We start from the raw sequence: 21,155 nt of genomic DNA, 5'->3' as shown, positions 1-21,155 counted from the left end.
CACACCTACCTACCTATCTATAACTCCAGCCATGAGTGGGGCAGAGTGGAGGATTGCTGAGCCTCTCTGGCCAGCCAGTTTAACCAGGAAAATCAGTGCATTCTAAGTTCAGTGAGAGTCTCTGCCTCAGAAAAATAAGATAGAAGATGTCCTTCTCTGGTTTCTGCTTGTATGCCCATTGGTACATACACATCTGTACACATAGTACATCTACCACACGCATACTACACCACACACCAAAAATAAAGTGACATTGGCACACTACTGTTAACTAATCTTATATGCCTTTCAAATTTTAAAAAATATTTTTATTTATTTGAGAGAGAGAGAATGGGTGCACAAGAACCTCTAGTCACTGCAAATGAACTCTAGACACATGTGCCACCATGTGCATCTGGCTTATATAGGTTCTGAGGAATTGAACCTGGGTTCTTAGGCTTCATAGGCAAGTGCCTTAATTGCTAAATCATCTCGCCAGCCCTCAGGTTTTTCTAGTTGTCCCAGTACTGTCTTTTGTAGAAGTTATGTTTTCCTGTTTCCTGATTTATCCAGGGTCATATTCCATATATTCATCAGGTTTCTCCTCCATTAGAACACAACAAGACAGTTCTTTGGTCTTTTGGTTTGTTTTGGGTCTTTTATGACATTTTTGAAGAATATATGTCAGTTTGTGAACAATTTAGTTGATACCTCTTGATACTAAGAGGTGAAGAATGATTAGATCAGGCCTTGCACTTGAGGTGGTTTGTCACAGTAATTTAGTGTCTTCCCAGTGCATTGGGTCTGGAGGGATATGGTTTGTCTTACCTATTTGACACAGTACAGATGAGGTTAACCTTGGTCACTTGTTTCAGGTGGTATCTTATGGGTTTCTCCACTGTGATATTATTGTTTTTCACTTGTGAGTTTATAATACTATACTGTGAAGAAATATTTTGATACTATGTAAATATCTTATTGCCATTGATGATTCTTGCCCAGAACAACATAAGCTGGTAATTACTAAGTAGTGTTTTTCTATGTCATTCTATATATTTGTTAGATGACATTTTACCTTAAATACAAGCAGTCCTTCCCCCTTTTATCTCTGCTTGTTTATTTATTATTTGTTTATATCAGTATGGAATCATGAATTGTATAGGTATGATCTGTTACTATCTTTGGCATATAGGTGGTGTGTGGTTAAGTTTTATTACAGTTACTTTTCCTTGCTGGGTCAAGCATCCTACCTGAAGGAGCTTATGGGAAGAAAGGTTTCTTTCAGGCTTACAGAATCCCAGGGGAAATCCCATCATTGCAGAAGAAGCTGACTCACTTCCATAAATGCATCCACAGCAGAGAGAAAAGCCAACGCTAGCAAGCACCAACAGCCAGAGCTCCAACTACTTTTTCCACACCTAGTAGGGCTGGATACCTCCTCCTCAACAGGGCTCTATCGTCTGGAGACTCAAGTTGCAAGCTCAGTCTTAATCAGAAATCCCTGAGGCTACAGGGGACATATATTCACATTCAAATCACCACAAGTGTACTCATGTCTGCACATGAGTATGTGTGCGTGTGGAGAACAGAGATTAACATAGGGCGTCTTCAGTTGTTCTTTATCTTATTTATTTATTATATGAGACAGGGTGTCTCACTGAATCTGCAGTTCATCAATTCTGTTAGACTAGCTAGCCGGCAAGCAAGCTCTAAGGATCGTTTTAACTTTGCCTCCTCAAAACTGGGACTACAGACACACACTATCATACCCCACTTTTACGTGGGTGCTGGGGGTTGAACTCAGGTCCTCATACTTGGATGTAAGCACTCCTAGTGGAGCCATCCACCAGGATCCTGTTACTACTGCTTTGAAACTCAAATTATTTTGTTAGCCAGTAGTAGCTCCTGCATGCTGGCTTCTCTGTTCATGTGACAGGTCTCATATTATCCCATTTGCTCTCTGGAAAAAATGTTGCAGGATCAATTTGTACTTCTCTGCACCAACACTGCAATAAGTCATTTCGTTAATTAAAAAAAAAAAAAAGTAGGATCTGGAGAGATAGCTGAGTACTTAAGGTGCTTGCCCGCAAAGCCTGAGGACCCAGGTTCGATTTCCCAGTACCCACATAAACCAGATACACAAGGTAGCACATTTGTTTGGAGTTCTTTATTATGGCTAGAGGCCCTAGCACACCCATATTGTCTGCCTCTCTCCCCCCAAATAAATAAATAATTTTTTTTTCAAAAAAGTTAAAAGTCTGGTTACTTCTTAGTGGTATATTCATAAACCAAAACCTGGGAACTCAGTGTGTTGATGGCTACTGTTTGTTCACTACTTCTTGAACCTCTCAATCAGCAGAACATAGACATGGACACGCACCTCTGTTTCTGTCTCTGTTGTAGACCTTAGAAGCTAGGCCTTGTACTCATGCCTTCAGTGTGATCTAGCACGTGGTCTTCACATTTGCCTTCTCTCTTTCTGTTTGTAACTCATTTCTCTGCCAGACAGGAACAGGCTTTCATTACTATCCAGTGTCTTCTCTATGTTTAAATCTATTATATACATGAAGTAGGTTTAGAATTACTATCTCATGCCTCTGTTAAAATAAATCGACACTTTAGGGAGATAAACTTTGCGGTTTGTAATTTATATTCCAATAAAGCTGTTCTTAAAATATCTGCTAATGAGACTTCAGTATTTGTTTAGATACTTTTCATTTTCACCCGAAGGTATATGGACAAAATCTTGTGTTGACAAGTGGCTACATTTGGCTCTGTCTTCTTCAGTGTGTCTGGGTTATTTGCAGTATAGTTAAGTTCATTTTTTTTTATATACCACATGTGGACTGTCCCCCATCCTTGCTGATGGACATTAATTTACATTCTGACCAGAAATGTATGAGAATGTTTATTTCCCCACAAACTCTGCAACAGAATATGTCAGGCATCTGCACCATTTGATATTTTGCTGTGATTTTCATTAAATTTCTCTGATTTTCTGATTATGAATAAGGTTGAGTGTCTTTTCATGTTTTTATTAATATTTATTTGAGAAAGAGGCAGACGATTGATAGATGGGAAGAGAGTGGGCGTGGCAGCCTCTTGTCACTGCAGATCCAGACACATGTGCCGCCTGGTGCATCTGCCTTATGTGGGTGTACTGGCTGATCAAACCTGGGTCCTTAGGCTTCTCAAGCAAGCACCTTAACCACTAATCCATCACTCCAGCACCCATCTTTGCATATGTTTAAGGACCATGTTAGAACATGGAAGGATGGGTAAATTCCCAATTTGAATTGAAATTTTCAATTTTTAAAGATATTTATGTTCCCTTTTGACATATTTTGTTATTTGGTTTTAATGTTACAAAACCTATCAATCTTTTATATATTTGTACTTTGGTTCATACTTTGAAAATATTTCTAATATTCATACTATATAGATGGATCCTATTAATGTTTACTTAAAGCACTAATGATTTTTATTCATTCATTTGTTATTTAACCACTCAGTCTATATCCTCGATCCTCTCAATTTGTTTTTTGTTTGATAAGGTTCCTTTTCCTTACCCACTACATGACTTGTTTTTTCTGCCTGTCCTTGAGTATTTGTATTTTTTTCTATATGAAGTTAAGCATTAACTTACCTGGCTCCATTGAAAAGCTTTTAGTTATTGTGGTGGTTTGATTCAGGTGTCCCCCATAAACTTAAGTGTTTTGAATGCTATGTTTTCAGCTGATGGAGATTTGGGAATTCAAACCATCTGGAGGCAGTGTATTATTGGGAGCAGGCTTATGGGTGTTATAGCCCAGTTTCCCCTTGCCAGTGTTTTGCCCACTCTCCCGTTGCTGTTGTCCACCTTGTGTTGGCCAGGGGGTGATGTCCACCCTCTGCTCATGCTGTCATTTTCCCTGCCATCATGGAGCTTCCCCTCAAGTCTGTAAGCCAAAATAAACCCTTTTTTTTCCCAAAAGCTGCTCTTGGTCGGGTGATTTCTGCCAGCAATGTGAACCTGACTGCAGCAGTAATGTTGGTACTGAGAAGTGGTGCCATTTGCTGCTAGACTCCTGACTCTGTGGCTTTGGCCTTTTGGAGCTGATTTTCAAGAGGAATATGGAAGGATTTGAAACCTTGGCCTAAGAGACACCTCAAGTACATGGACTATTCTGGTCAGAGTTGCATTCCTGAATGTAGTTAAGAGCTATGGACTGTGAGGTTTGGCTTATGAGGGTGAAAAGCAGCTTTGCCTGGACTTAGCTAGAAGCAGTTTATGTGAGAAGCTTGCTGTTATGCCCATGTCCTGAGAAGTTGTACAGGGTTGCAGTGTATAGAAACAGACTGGTGTGAGCAGAGGGATATGGCACAGAAAGAAATTTTTGGGCCAGAACCGTTGCCTATTAAGCTGAAATTATATGAGAAGTTACAACTTTTGAGATTAGGCCAGCTGACCTGCATTGGTGCAGCAGGAAGAATGTAAGCTCTTTTGAAGAACCTGAGTGCTCAAGGAGTGTCCTGTTCTTCAAAGTCTGCTTATCTCCCCGCCTCCGCCTGGATTAACAATTGGCACCCTGCCTGTTATTGTGGAGTATAAGATATGCAGGAAAGAGAGGGTCATTAAGTTTGCAATGAGGTCTTGTGTTTTGGAAACGGCCATAGGCAGTGTGAAACAGGTTTGCTGGATGCCTACATGAGACCCGATGGAGCTGTGAGGATGGACCATGGATTGCAGTGGAGACCCAGTGGAGGTGTTGGGACCATGAAATGGCTGCCAAGAAGAGCTGCTGGCTCCAGGTGAAATTTTCCAGGACTGTGAGTAGCCTAGCTGGAGAGGTGGAATTGGGACTCCAGAGACTTGTTGCTGGTTAGAATTATTGAACTTGTAGATTGTCACTGGCTAGAGTTGGACTTGGAGCCACAGAGTTTGATGTTTGCCCTGGTTGTTTTAAATCTTGTATTAGTTGAGTATTTCTTTGCTGTGCCTAATGTAATCTTTTGCAGTGTGTGTGTTTATTCTTGTGCCATTATGGGTTTTGGGGGATTTTTTTGGTATTATGGCTCAGTTAAAAGACCTTGAACTTGGGCTGGAGAGATGGCTTAATGGTTAAGCACTTGCCTTGTGAAGCCTAAAAACCCCAGTTTGAGGCTCAATTCCCCAGGACCCACGTAAGCCAGATCCACAAGGTGGCACATGCTTCTGAGTTCATTTGCAGTGGCTGGAAGCCCTGACATGCCCATTCTCTCTCTCTCTCTACCTCTTTCTCTGTCACTGTCAAATAAATAAATAAATAAAAACAAAAAAAAAATTTAAAGACCTTGAACCATGGGGAATGTTTGAACATCATTAGGATTGAATTAAAACTATGAGGACTTTTAAAGTTGGACTGAACATTTTATATCATGTATGGTTATCAGTTTATAGGGAATGTGGTGGTTTGATTATAGCCAGTTTCCCCTTGCTAGTGTTTGGCACACACTTCTGTTCGTGTTGTCCACCTAATGTTGGCCAGCAGGTGATGTCCACCCTCTGCTCACGCTATCGTTTTCCCCTGCCATGCCCTCAAGTCTGTAACCCAAAATAAACCCTTTTTTTCCCAAAAGCTGCTCTTGGTTGGGTGATTTCTTCTAGCAATGTGAACCTGACTGCAGCAGGTTATTTTTGTTGGGATTGTAGTAAAATTTTAAAGAAGTTTGGAGAAAACTGGCATCTTTATTGTATGTTGCTCTGTCCACTAAACTACCATTTGCTCAAGCCAACTTCTGTGTTTTCCAGTGCTTCATACATTTATTTAGTTTATTCCTATGAGTTTTGGTCTTATTTCCCTGTTATTGCTGTCTAATAATATTTTGCTATCATTTGCTTTTATTCTTATTGTTTTTTGAGAAAAAGTCTCACCATTAGTCTAGGCTAGCCTAGAACTTGTAGTTTTCCTTCTTCAGGCTGTTACAATCTTTTGTGAACCTAGAGGCTGTTGATTTTTGTTGTTGTTGTTGTTTATTTATTTATTTGAGAGCGACAGAGAAAGAGACAGATAGATCGAAAGAGAATGGGTGCGCCAGGGCCTCCAGCCACTGCAAACACACTCCAGTTGCATGTGCCACCTTGGGCATCTGGCTTATGTGGTGGGTTCTGGAGGATCAAGCCTCAAACCGGGGTCCTTAGGTTTCACAGGCAAGTGCTTAACTGCTAAGCCATCTCTCCAGCCTCAAGGCTGTTCATTTTTCATTTCACTATGCAGTTAAATTTACCTACCTGGTGTTTTCCAGGTTTCTTAAATCTGTAAATTTATATTGTTCATCTAACTAGAGAAATTTTCAGGTATTATTTTTTAAAATATTATCTTATGTATTTGAGAAAGAGACAGATAGACAGAGAGAGAATGTGTACGCCATTGCACACAAACTCCAAACGCATGTGTCACCTTGTGCATCTGGCTTACATGGGTCCTGGGAAATCGATCCAGGATCCTTTGGCTTTGCAGGCAAACACCTTAACTGCTAAGCCATCCCTCCAGCCCTCAGGCATTATTTTTACAGACATGTTTTTCTGCTCTGTTCTTTTACCCTTCTGGGACTACTATTTGCACATAAAGTAAACCTTTTGATGCCATCTCAAAGTCCCTAAGCCTCTCTTCTTTTTTATTTTTTCTCTTTGTCTTAGCTTATTTTCATTTTTTCATATTATTATTGATAGAATGGTTTATAGATTTGACTTTTTCTGTGACCACCACTTAAAGGTATACCATAGATACTGATGTATAACATTTCCATTCTAGAAAGTATTTCAGTTTGTGGTTTTTCTCTGAGTTAATAGAAGGTAACTGATTTCAAAATACATAATCCTTTTTTAGTTTTTCATTTCATTACAATTTATAGTTATACTACATTAAGATCAGCATATTTGTAATATGATCACTTAATGGATCCTGCCAAGGTTTTCTTTGTGATGTAAATATTTTTTAATTTCATGTATATTTAAAGAGAAGATGTATCTATATCATCAGGACATAAAGTTTAGTATGCATCAATAATACCTTTGTATTGATTGGTTTTCTTGACCTTATAGATCCTTCCTTATTGTTGTCTCTCTTGAGTGGCACACTCAAGTTTCCTGCTCCTTATAAAATTCTGCCCATGCCACACTGCATTTTTTGTTTGTTTGTTTGTTTGTTTTCTGAGGTAGGGTCTCATTCTAGCTAAGGCTGACATGGAATTCACTACGGAGTCTCAGGGTGGCCTCGAAATCACAGCAATCGTCCTACCTCTGCCTCCCAAGGGCTGGGATTAAAGGCATGCGCCACCACACCCAGCCACCTTTATGTTTTCTAATGGTGGTTGCTGCAGTGTCTTGTACATGGTGACAGCTGTGGTATCTTCACAATTGAGTATCACTTTTGATACTGACAAATGCCCTCCTTGTTACACAGGACTTTTTACTTGAAATCTGTTTTCTGCTTTCAGGATCACTGCCTTTCAGCATCCTTATCTGTAACATGCATCCATCCACCACATAGCACAAGGCTGCCACCCACAGCTTCCTGAGTTATGTCATCACACATACTTTAGAAACCATTCCCCAGCTACTTGCTGATGTGATTCACTTTAGTAGCTAAATAGGTGTGCTTGGTTTGAGTTTATTTGGTTTCACAAATAGTAAAAACCACTACAGAGTTACATTACACAAAAGAATTTCTGTTCCTACAAGTGCCATTTGGGGTTTTCTGGGGGGGGGGGAGAACAGATTTCTTAAAGTGTAAATGACATATGGTAAATCACTCATATTTAAAGTATTCACGTTGAGGAATTTGGGCATTTGTATATACCTGTGAAACCATCCCCACAAGCCAGATACTTTCATCAGCCATTGGCATTTTCCTTATGCTCCTGTGAAATTCATTCTTGTGCTTTCTGTCACCATTAATTGACTAAATTTTATAGAAACAAGATTCTACATAGTGTGTGTTGTTTTTATTTGATTTATTTCATCTAGTATAGTTATTTTAAGGTTCATTCATGTAGCTGTATATACATCTTTTTATGACTAAGTAGTATTCTTTTGTATGAATATTCCAAAATGTGTTTATATGTATGTTTATGCGTAGATAATTGTTGGCATTTTTGGTTCCTGTAAATAAAGTTGCCAGTAAAATTCTATTGAAGAAACCAGTTTTTCTTTAAAGCTAAGCATGCACTTTTTTGTTTTTCAAGTTATTATCTTGCTCTAGCCCAGGCTGACCCGGCATTCACTGTGTAGTCTCTGGATGGCCTTGAACTCACGATTCTCCTACCTCTGCCTCCCCAGTGCTGGGATTAAAGGTGTGTACCACCACACCTGGCTGAAGCATGCACTTTTATATGACCATGCCTTTATGCAAAAGAAATGAGTGTGAATATTGGCACAAAGATTATAAACAAAAGTTCTTCACATTTATACATAATTGTGAAAGATTAGATACACACATAGAAGAAGGAATCATTTACAGGATAGTGACACAACATGATCTTGGACAAACAGTTTGTAACTGAGCAACCCCACAGAGTGAATTCAATGACTGGAGAAGCATCCAGCTGAAAGGGGAGCTCACCTTTTATTAGAAGAGAAAGCGCATCTTTTTTGCTATCAAGATTATAGGTAAAAAGTTCAAGTAGTACGTGCCTAATTAAGTATCTTAGCACATCTGGGGATTGTTTATAAAGGCTAATCGTAAGTCAGGCATGGTGGCACATACCTTTAAGCCCAGCACTTGAGAGGCAGAGGTAGATGGATCATTGTGAATTCAAGGTCAGCCTGAGACTCCAGAATAAGTGCCAGGTCAGCCGGGGCTGGAATGAGACCCTACCTTAAAAAAAAAAAAAAATCATCAGAGAAGTTTATATTTGAAAGAGAGTATTGAACTTACCCTGTGTAGGGAAAGAGCAGTTAAAGTTGCTGATTCCATGTGTGGAAGGGGCAGAGATTGTGGAGGATGTGTCAACTTTTAAACAGAATAGCAAGAATATATGAAGATAGCATATATTGTATTAATTAAATGTATCTATTGCTGGGGACTAGCACTGTGCCCACAAGGTGGGCGCACAGTGGGTTAAAGTTCAACTTTAAATCCCAACACAAAATAGCTAAAAAGTGTAAGCTACTGAAATACCCCTACACTGATGAATGGATCAACAAAATGTGGTCTGTACAGTGGAATATGCTTAGTGTCAGAAAGGAACCAAATGCCAGTAAATGTGGTATGGTGGTTTGGATCCAGTTTCAGTCCAGCCTGAGATACATAGTGAAACCACTTCTCAAGCATGCGTGCATGCACACATATACACTACCCAACTCTGATTAGATTGTGAAGAGTGATCATCTGGGGGGCTGGGAGATGTGGCTGAAGAATGCCACAGCTCCTCCTCGGTCTTCATAGTCCCAACTCCAAAAGCTTTGCTCCATGGTAGTGTTCTAATTCCAGGTGAGTGGCTGGTACCGTTTGTCACTGCTGGTAAGCACAAATCTTTAACTGATATTCTAACACCAACATTATTTTCACCAAAAGCAAAATAATTTTTCCTTTTTATTCTTTGTGTAATTTTATTATTATCATTATTATTGTTTACGACTGAGAGAAGGGGGCAGACAGACAGAGAATGGGTATGCCAGGACATCCAGCCATTGGAAAGGAACTGCAGATGCTTGTGCCACCTTATGTATCTGGTTTACATGGGTCTTGGGGAATCAAACGTGGATCCTTTGGCTTTGCAGGCAAGTGCCTTAACCACCAAGCCATCCTTCTAGCCCATGATTTTTTTTTTTTTTTTTTTTGCAGCAAGCCTAACAGACTGGCCTTTTATTCATGTGAGAGAATGAGGGGGGGGTTATGGGTGTGCCAGTGCCTCCAGCTACTGTAATCAAACTCCAGATGTGTGCTCCACCTTATGTGCTTGCATCACCTGTGCGTCTGGCTTATATGGGATCTAGAGAGACAAACATGGATCCTTAGACTTTGTAGGCAGGCACCTTAACCACTACACCATCTCTCCAGCCCTCTTGGACTGATTTTTAAAGGCATGGATGTAGAACTTGGTTATTCAATTTTAGGGAAAATGCACATAATAGTATATCCCACTGGATATGAGGACTTTTATTATTGTCCATGGCTGTGTGTTTGATGGGCTTGTAGCTTCTCTACTGAGACCACACACCCACACAGTAGCCACCTGCACACTAGCCAAGATGCAATATACATCTTCTGTTTCTAACATGCTCCCTAAGGTTGCATGGAGCCCATGTGTGGTTTTTGATCAGATGCTTAATATCTATCTGTCTTCTGGTATCTTCTTACTATTTGCAATTTCATCTACTTTATTAAATTTGAACTTAATACTGTGCAGACAGCCTTGCTGATACTTTAGGAATACTAAACTAGATGAAGGGCATTAAGGAGAATGACGATCAATAGGATTGAGGAATCCATACTCAATAACTTTATTTATTTATTTGAGAGAGAGAGAGGCAGAGAGAGAGAGAATGGGCCTCTAGCCACTGCTAATGAACTCCAGATGCATGTACCACCTTGTGCATCTGGCTCTACATGTGTACTGGGAAACTGAACCCAGGTCCTTAGGCTTTGCAGGCAAGTGCTGTAACTGCTGAGCCATCTCTCCAGCCCCTCAACAACTTAATTAATTAATTAGCTTTATTTGGGAGAATGGGCCGGGGAAGGAGAGAAAATGGGCACACCAGAGCCTCCAGCCACTGCAAATGAATTCTAAACACCTGTACCATCTTGTGTATCTGGCTTATGTGGTTACTGGGGAATCAAACCTAAGTCCTTAGGCTTTGCAGGCAAGTGTCTTAACCACTTAGCCATCTCTCTAGCCCAGTAACTTTATTTTAATGCTGGTGTGAGTGTGTCTGTAGTGTTACTATCCAAAGCAAGTCAACAAAGAGCTATGTACATCTGCTTTAAGAGCATTTTGTGCTCTGGAAACCACATTAAGAGTCAGGGAAACCTCAAATGAAGAAATACGAATGACATACATGCATCTAAAAATAATGTTCTACAAGATTGATAAACCCTTAGCAAATCTGACCAAAAGAAAGAGAGAAGTAGCTGGGCGTGGTGGCGCACGCCTTTAATCCCAGCACTTGGGAGGCAGAGGTAGGAGGATCGCCATGAGTTCGAGGCTACCCTGAGACATCATAGTGAATTCCAGGTCAGCCTGGGCTAGAGTGAGACCCTACCTCGAAAAACCAAAAAAGAAAAAAAAAAGAAAGAAAGAAAGAGAAGAGACACAAATTAATAAAATCAGAGATGAAAAAGGTAACATCACAACAGATTCCAGAGAAATTCAAAAAATCATAGGGACATACTATAAAAGCATATACTCCACAAAGTATGAAAATCTGAAAGAAATGGATGATTTCCTTGATTTATATGACCTACCTAAATTAAATCAATATGAGATTACTCACTTAAATAGACCTATAACAAATATGGAGATCTGAACAGTAATCAATAATCTCCCAACTAAAAAAAGCCCAGGCCCAGATGGATTCACTGCTGAATTTTACCAGACCTTTAAGGAAGAGCTAACACCATTGCTTCTTAAGCGTTTCCAGGAAATAGAAAAAGAAGGAATTCTACCAAACTCCTTCTATGAGGCCAGCATCACCCGGATACCAAAACCAGGCAAAGATAGAACAAAAAAAGAAAATTACAGATCAATCTCCCTCATGAACATAGATGCAAAAATTCTCAACAAAATATTGGCAAACAGAATACAAGAGTATATCAAAAAGATCATTCACCCTGACCAAGTAGGCTTTATCCCAGAGATGCAGGGATGGTTCAACATACGCAAATCTATAAATGTAATACATTACATAAATGGGTTGAAGGACAAAAATCACATGATCATCTCATTAGACGCAGAGAAAGCATTTGACAAAATCCAACATCCCTTCATGATAAAAGTCCTACAGAGACTGGGAATAGAAGGAACATATCAATATAATAAAAGCTATTTATGACAAGCCTACAGCCAACATATTACTAAATGGGGGAAAACTGGAAGCTTTTCCACTAAAATCAGGAACAAGACAAGGGTGTCCACTGTCCCCACTTTTATTTAATATAGCTTTGGAAGTCTTAGCCATAGCAATAAGGCAAGAGACACACATAAAAGGAATACAAACTGGAAAGAAAGAGATCAAGTTGTTATCATTTGCAGATGACATGATTCTATACATAAAGGACCCTAAAGACTCTACTAGCAAACTGTTAGAGCTGATCAAAACCTACAGCCAAGTAGCAGGATACAAAATAAATACACAGAAATCAGTAGCCTTCATATATGCTAACAACAAACACACAGAGGATGAAATCAGAGAATCACTCCCATTCACAATTGCATCAAAAGAAATAAAGTACCTTGGAATAAACCTAACCAAGGAAGTAAAGAATCTATACAATGAGAACTTTAAAACACTCAAGCGAGAAATTGCAGAAGACACTAGAAAGTGGAGAAACATCCCTTGTTCCTGGATTGGAAGAATCAATATTGTGAAAATGGCAGTCTTACCTAAAGCAATCTACACATTTAATGCAATCCCTATCAAAATTCCAAAGGCATTCTTCATGGAAATAGAAAAAACAATCCAAAAATTCATTTGGAATCACAAAAAAACTCGAATATCTAAAATAATACTGAGCAACAAAAATAAGGCTGGTGGTATCACCATACCTGATTTTAAGCTATGCTACAGAGCCATAGTAACAAAAACAGCGTGGTACTGGCACAAAAACAGACATATAGATCAATGGAACAGAGTAGAGGACCCAGATGTAAGCCCAAGTAGCTATAGCCACCTGATATTCGATAAAAATGCCAAAAATACTCATTGGAGAAAAGACAGCCTCTTCAGCAAATGGTGTTGGGAAAACTGGATATATATCTGCAGAAGGATGAAAATAGATTCTTCTCTCTCGCCATGTACAAGAATTAAGTCCAAATCCCAGCACTCGGGAGGCAGCGGTAGGAGGATCGCCATGAGTTCAAGGCCACCCTGAGACTACAGAGTTAATTCCAGGTCAGCCTGGACCAGAGTGAGACCCTACCTCGAAAAACCAAAAAAAAAAAAAAAAAAAAAGAATTAAGTCCAAATGGATTAAAGACCTTAACATCAGACCTGAAACTCTGAAACTGCTAGAGGAAAAAGTAGGGGAAACCCTGCAACATATTGGTCTTGGCAAAGACTTTCTGAATACAACCCCAATTGCTCAGGCAATAAAACCACAGATCAATCACTGGGACCTCATAAAATTACAAACATTTTGCACTGCAAAGGACACAGTGAAAAAAGCAAAGAGGCAACCTACAGAATGGAAAAAAATCTTTGCCAGCTATATGTCTGATAGAGGATTAATATCTAGGATATACAAAGAACTCAAAAAGTTAAATAATAAGGAATCAAACAAGCCAATCAAAAAATGGGCTATGGAGCTAAATAGAGAGTTCTCAAAGGAAGAAATACGAATGGCATATAAGCATCTAAAAAAATGTTCTACGTCACTAGTCATCAGGGAAATGCAGATTAAAACTACATTGAGATTCCATCTCACTCCTGTCAGATTGGCCACCATCATGAAAACAAATGATCATAAATGTTGGCGGGGATGTAAAAAAAAGGAACCCTTCTACCCTGCTGGTGGAAATGCAATCTGGTCCAGCCATTATGGAAATCAGTGTGGAGGTTCCTAAAACAGCTAAAGATTGATCTACCATATGACTCAGCTATAGCACTCCTAGGCATATATCCTAAGGACTCATCTCATTTCCTTAGAAGTACGTGCTCAACCATGTTTATTGCTGCTCAATTTATAATAGCTGGGAAATGGAACCAGCCTAGATGTCCCTCAACTGATGAGTGGATAATGAAGATGTGGCACATTTATACAATGGAGTTCTACTCAGTGGTAAAGAAAAATGAAGTTATGAAATTTGCAGAAAAATGGATGGATCTGGAAAGGATTATACTAAGTGAGGTAACCCAGGCCCAGAAAGCCAAGCGCCACATGTTCTCTCTCCTAGCTACAGACGATTGGGCTTCTGTGTGAGAAGGAAAATACTTAGTAGCAGAGGACAATAAGTTAAAAAGGAGACATAAAGAGAAGAGAAAGGAAGGGAGGAGGGTACTTAATAGGTTGATATTGTATATATATAAGTACACTGATTGAGATGGGGAGGTAATGTGATGGAGAATGGAATTTCAAAGGGGAAAGTGTCGGGGGGGGGAGGAATTACCATGGGATTTTTTTATAATCATGGAAAATGTCAATAAAAATTTAAAAATAAAAAAATAAAATTTAAAAAGTTATGAAAAATAAAACTAAAAAGAGTCAGAGAAACAATGTTTATTCCCCAAGAGAAAAGCTCTAAAGCTTTTACACACTTCTCCTGTCTATTCCTTCACATTAGCACGTTCTTCATACCAGTGCTTGTAAGTGTGGGTAGGAGGAGTTTGTCTAAACTTCCAGTTTGTTGTGGTCAGTGTGTGGCCCCACTGAGTGTAGCTAATAGGGACATACTTTGTCAAGACCCAGACTAATTTGCACTTTTTAAAAAATTTAGTTATTTGCAAGCAGAGAGAGAGAGAGAGAGAGAGAGAGAGAGATTGAGAGAGAGAGGAGAGAGACACACACAGAGAGAATGAGTATATCAGGGCCTCCAGCTGCTGCAAACAAATTCCAGATGCACATGCCACTTTGTGCATCTGGCTCCTAGGGAATTGCACTCAGGTTGTCACGCTTTGCAGGCAAGTGCTTTAACTGGTTAGCCATCTCTCCAGCCCTAATCTGCTCTTTGTTCTGTAAGGAGTGCAAACCATGTACTTGAGTGTCTTGCCAAACTCACATTTCATGCAACTTTCTAAGCTCTACATCATGTTGCCTCACAGTAGGCAATCATAAAGGAACTGCTTTAGATGGAAGAGGCTGCACCACCCAGTGTCATGTGTACAAAATAATTAAGAACACAGGCCCCAAGCTGCCCAGATGTTGGTGTCCTGGCCTGCATTCACAAACTGTGCTGACTCTGATAAAATGTTTAATTTTCCTATGCCTCAATTTTCCCACCTGTAAATTGGGATAACAAATTCACAAGTCTATCAACAGAATAAATGAGATAATCTATCACAGCACATCCTACTTCATAAAAAGTTAAAATGCTATTGTAAAATCATTTTAGTCCAGTTATGTTGCCTTTTATTTCTCTCACTCGGAGCACACATTCTAGAAGGCCATTAAAGTTAAGGCTCATCAGAAACAACATGTGGCTTGATCTTTCTGAGTTTAAGTCACTTCAATTAATACAGTTCTTTCCAAACCCATCCATTTTCCTGAAAATTCATAATTTTGTTTTTCCATACTGTTCCATAGAATTAAACCTAGAAATACATAATCACAACCAAAAGTGAATACAAAGAGATGGGCTGGAAGAGTGGGGAGAGGGGCAAAAGGATACATATGATACAAGGGAGAGAGAATTAAAGGGAAGGCAGAGATGATGGATAGAAGGGTGAGCAGAAATAAAGATTAAAGAAAAGAGCTGGAGAGATGGTTTAGTGGTTAAGGCACTTAACCTGCGAAGCCAAAGGACCCAGGTTCAATTCTCCAGGACCCAAATGCACAAAGTGGCACGTGCATCTGGAGCTCAATTGCAGTGGCTAGATGCTCTGGCACGCCCATCCTCTCTCTCTCTCCCTCCCCCTTCCCCCTCTGTATCTAATAAATAAAAAAATAAATACAACAATAAAAAAATAAATTATTGTACTTCAACATGCTAGAATGGATGATTCCTAAATCTCTGTATGCCAATTACAAAAAACAAATAAACGAAATAAAATGTTTAAGTTGTGGCTTGTACTTCCACTGCTGTTTACACATCACACTAAAGCCAGAACTGGGGCACATTCCATGCAAAAAGCAGGCAGTGCAGCAGAAGACTTGGCTTGAGAGAACTAAGATGGGTTAAATTCCCAGCATGCTTCTGATAAGCTTTGTGGCCCTGCTCTTGATCTTAATGTACAGATAACCAGGAAGAGCAGCAGGACAGCTGGGGTAGCATGAGATCGTCTTTTCAAACATTGAACCAGGTGATCAACCTGAAGAACATCTTCAAAACTGATTCCTCTAGAGGTGCAGGAGTTGGTCACCAGGGTAGCAGAATGCTTGCTTGTGCTGTATTTCAGAAGTGCTCTAGACTCCTTAGTGTGCTCTTGCTGGAGTATAGGCTGCTTCAGAAGGAATTTCAGTTCACAAGAAGTGTGTTGTGTCATCTCGAAGAGCTGTAGGAGAGAAGGGTGGATAGCAATGGGAGAATTTTCCCAAGGCGATGTTAACTCTCTGGGCCGACTAGTGGTACAGAGGAAAACTGCTCAGGCTCTGAGATGCCTGGGGAGGAAAGCTGCAGCTGCAGTACATTCCTTTTACAAAGAGCACTGGCTTTGCCAGGAAGAGCCCTGTGCAGCACCGCATGGGCAGTGAAATGATTCTCATACAGATATGCTAGGAGCACGTTTGTTCAGTGTGGTGCCTCTGTGAAGATAAGACCTGCTTCCTCGGGATAACCTTGCCTGTCGTTTGTTTAGCTGCAGAACTTAATGAGTAATGGATGTGCTTGTCTGGCCAATAGAAAGTATTTCCACAGCCCACGGCTTTGTTTATAGAGAGCCCAAGAGAGACCACAGGCAGCAATTTGTCTTCTTAGGTATCAGCAAAGTCTTCGCTTTTAACAACCAATGAGAGGATTTATTTTTAACTGCTTGACTCAGTGTTCGTCAGATGATTGGGACCATCTAGCTGCAGATGGAAGCAGCCAGTGCGGGGGATGCTAGAATGGCAAGGGAAAGGGGGCTGGCTGGGAAGGGGGTGGGATTTTAGAATCGTGCCTCACAGGCTCTGCCTCCCTCCCACTGTGGGAGAGAGTTAAAGGCTTCCAGCCGCAGGGGTGTGTGTTTGCAGGTCAAGCTGGGAACTCAAGGGTAATGGCTGCCTTTGGCCACTTAGAGACTTAATTGCTCAGTAATTTGGGGGTGTTGTGAGGAGCAACCAAGGACTAAGGAACCAGAGTATTGAGAGCGCTCTGCTGTCCTGCAAACGGAGCCTTTCTGCCACTGGATGCAGCTTGTTTCCAGAAGCCTCTCACCATGATCGATAGCTCCAAGAAGCAGCAACAGGGCTTCTCAGAGATTTTAACTGCTGGTGATTTTGAACCTTTCAAAGAAAAGGAATGCCTTGAGGGGAGCAACCAGAAAAGTCTTAAGGAAGGTCAGTCTGTCTGTGGACAGGGACAGGACAGCCAAGTTCCTATTCCCATCAGCCGGCTGACTGGCATGTCTGTCTGCTTTGTGTGTGTGTGTGTGTGTGTGTGTGTGTGTGTGTGTGTGTGTGTGTGTGTTCTTTTCGCCTGTAGCCCTTACGTGGTCCAAGTTCTGTGCAGTGAAACCTTAATCCTGAAGAGTTGTTATTGATAAAACACTAGGGATTTGGTATAGGAAAAAAGGACTTATAGAGCTAGTCTTAATTTCAATGAAATCTTTTCAGGTTTGTTTGTATTTTTTCTCATTTTCTCCAGTTTTGATCCCCTCACCATGGTTTTGGAGAGGCCATTTCCTTTTCAGTATTAGAATGCTGCTTTTAGGTTTGCAAGCACATAATTTCCAAGAAAATTAATTTCCTCAATATGTTAATGGTTCTTTTTTATTGTGCCTCTTAATTAAATCCTAAAATGTTGGGTCAGTTGGTTACAATGAGCATTGCATCAGTTTTGTTTTTAAAAGCATGTTGTATAGTTGCTTTTGATAAAGCAAGCAAATCATAAGCTTGAGAACCCTGTCGGTTAGTATTGTAATGATCACTGACACAGCATTGATTTAAGAAAATTGCCAAAGGTCTGATTATGCCCCTGTTCTGGCATACTGAAGGTGGCTAGCCTTTGCCCAACATGCTTCACTGTAGCCATAGAGAGCAAGGGTCATGGTTTAAGAAATTCAGGGTCTGTAAAGAATAAGTTATTCTTTAATTTAAGACTTGCGTGTCACCCTTCCCTCCCAATGTCTGCTTAATTCTAGTTCTCTTTGGAAGGCTTCTCCTTTTCCCTGCCCTGGGCTCCACTGCCACCCTGTCCTCTTCCTCCTGGCTCCTGTTCATCTTATAGAGACTCTCCAGAGTATAAAGGGAGTTCGTTGTCCTAAGCAACAGCATGGTGACGGTCTTCCAAAAGAATATCACTCTATTCTCCCTCTCAGACTTTTAGAATATGAGAATGTGGTGATAGGTTATTGAAGATTAAAGATACGAAGAAACAATAATTGGACTTGCCACAGTTGAACTGCTTTGGAGTGGGTAGGACATGCACGGAGGTAGAATTAACTGACATGGAGTGAAAGAGACATAGCTGCTGCTAAGAAGGAGCAATGGTGGCTCTGCGTGAATGTAGGGAAAATCAATGCCAGGACAGTTTTCAGTACACATTTCTGGAGAATCGTTGAGTGGGAGGGGAGGAGAGCTTAGATTTTTTTTTTAAATAATTTATTATAAGCAGCTTATAGTCAGGTTTAAGTATTGAGTTTCTACTAATGGCATATTTTTAAAAATAGCTTTGTGTACTTGAAAAACCAAGAAGGTAAAGTGAAAAAGCAAAAATAAAAAGATGTCACAACAGCTGATTATGATTAAGAAGCACAGAAAGTAAGGATTAAAAATATGTAGACGGGCTGGAGATGTAGCTCTGTGGTAGAGCCCATGCCTATCATGTCAGAGCCCCAGGCTCAGTTCCCAACGCCATAATTAATTACTCATTTGCATGCATGCATAATAGGAGAATGATCAACAAAACAGCAAAGTAGAGTTAGGATGATTATATAGTGTATAGATTGCCTGCCAATTCTGAGGTTTATGCAAGCACAACAAATAGAATATTGAAAGTGAAAAGGGGGGGATATTGAAGGAGCTGTGTTGAGGTTCAGACGCCAGCTGTACCACTTACCACTCTTGTTACCCAGGACATGTTTGCTGCCCTGAGCTTGAATTTCCTCGTTTGTACAATGAGGATAAACAGTGTCTACTTCCTGCTGTTTATGTGAGAGTCTTGGCGTAATACCAGTTTCACATCCGTCTTACTCATTTTTAAATCCTTTGTTAGTTTCCTTCTAGATGAAGTTTAAGTTTTAATACCTAGCATGCATTTGCAAGGAAGAGAAATCTGTATATCAGCCTTATAGATTCATAGATATAAAGAGGCAGAGGAATAACTTTCATGTTTCAAAACACTCCATAGAAATACTTGATGATAAAATTTGTGTCTTACCACCATTATGCTGAGATAGGTTTTGATTTATATCTTAATATATATTTCAAATTATTTTCCACAGTGGGTAGGGCTGAAGCCTAAGGAATATGCACATGTCATATCAAGGGTAATGTGCCTCAGCTGTGTGTTTAGGTAGAATAAAAATAAGAGAAATTTTGTAGACGCTCCTTTTCTGGAGTCACATGAAAGTAACTTGTTTCTATGGAGACTTGCACACTGAAACTCAGCATGTCCCAGTTACTGCCTATAAGTGCAGCCAACAGTCAGCTCACATATTGGCAAACTGTAACAGTGGGACAAGAACCCTCAGAGTAGCGTGTGCTTTTAGGTATCGGGCCATACATCAGTTCTGTTAATCCATGGAAGGTGGTTGTGATGGCAGTTACCCTAACATCTTTGATTTTCACTGAAAATGCTCTCGAATCTTAACTAGATCCTGTGCTATTTTATCCAGAGAAAAAGACATAAATGATTCTTACCAGTGCCTAATAGCATGTACTTTATGTGTTAAGAGACATATCATTAAAATATTTATACATTTCATATTAGTAGAATTTGATTTCTCTGCTCATTTTTATCAAGTTTTTTGTTTCTTTGAATAGCAACCTCTAGAATTTTTTTTTAATATTTTTATTTATTTGCAAGCAGAGAGAGAGACAGAAACCCATGTACATATGTGTCAGGGCCTCCAGACACATGCGCCACCTTGTGCATCTGGCTTATGTGGGTACTGGGGAATTGAACCTGGGTCCTTAGGCTTTGCAGGCAAATACCTTAACTACCAACCCATTTCTCCAGCCCTACAATTTTTAAAGCATTTTAATCATAAGTTTCTGGGTAAGGAATGAAGAATAAGTTTTTATTCATCTAATTCTAATCACATGATCTGTCTGTGCTGTGGAGTTATGTCTGCTGAAAAGGACTGGGAGTTACTCTGCCTTTCAAGTGGTTGCTTGCTTCCTTATATTGAAATAGTTTCCAGTTCTTGTAACTGTTAACAGTGCTAGTTGGCTGAAATTTTTATGGGGCTGGAGGGAGACTGACTTTGTAAGCGAATAATCATAGAACTCAAGAATTATGTAATGAGGGCTAGAGAAACAGCTTAGTAGTTAAGCACTTGCCTGTGAAGCCTAAGGACCCCGGTTCAAGGTTCGATTCCCCAGGACCCATGTTAGCCAGATGTACAAGGGGGCACACACATATGGAGTTTGTGTGCAGTGGCTGGAGGCCCTGGCACACCTATTCTCTCTCTCTCTCTTTCTCTCTCTCTCTCCTTCCCTCCTTCTTTTTATCTCTGCCACTCTCAAAAAATAAAAAAATTTTTTAAAAAGAATTATGTAATGAAACAACAAGGAAATTTAGTGATATATAAAAGGAAAAAGTCCCCTACCTTACCTCACCTAGGACTTTCACATATACAGCAAGTGTTTTTACCACTGAGCCAACCCTCAGCCCAAGGAAACGTGCCAATCACCCATTAACAGTTGTTATAGCATGCCGGGAGTTCCTGTCACTGTACACTTTTGTTAATGCTTACAGCATATATGAACTTTTGGACAAATATCAGTGTATGTAGTTGGAGAAATTGACAACTTTGTGCTCTCGGTGAAAGTAGCAATAATTGTCATAAATTCCCCTAAACAAATTCAAAATAGAATATTCTCTGTACACTAACTTCTTTAGGCTGGAGAGATGGCTTTGCGGTTAAGCACTTGCCTGTGAAGCCTAAGGATCTTAGTTCGAGGCTTGATTCCCCAGGACCCACGTAAGCCACATGCACAAGGGGGCACAAGCATCTGGAGTTCATTTGCAGTGGCTGAAGG

The 21,155-nt window shown here is 40.1% G+C and overlaps 1 protein-coding gene across 6 annotated transcripts in view; it reads left to right on the top strand.

Moving 5' to 3' along the window:
- Positions 1 to 21,155, top strand: part of Mrtfb (myocardin related transcription factor B) — a 206,237-nt gene that overhangs the window by 108,774 nt on the left and 76,308 nt on the right. The window contains exon 1 of one of the 6 annotated variants that reach the window (XM_004652275.2): positions 16,919 to 17,288. The exons of the other annotated variants lie outside the window; for them this stretch is intronic. Within the exon in view, the coding sequence (XP_004652332.1) occupies positions 17,168 to 17,288 (121 nt within the window). The 5' untranslated portion in view covers positions 16,919 to 17,167. Of the gene's footprint in view, positions 1 to 16,918; positions 17,289 to 21,155 lie in introns of those variants that run through there. 6 annotated transcript variants of the gene reach the window in all.

This window comes from Jaculus jaculus, chromosome 11, assembly GCF_020740685.1.
Source record: "Jaculus jaculus isolate mJacJac1 chromosome 11, mJacJac1.mat.Y.cur, whole genome shotgun sequence".
In the NCBI taxonomy this organism is placed as follows: domain Eukaryota; kingdom Metazoa; phylum Chordata; class Mammalia; order Rodentia; family Dipodidae; genus Jaculus; species Jaculus jaculus.
This window is presented reverse-complemented; position numbering and strand designations above follow the sequence as displayed.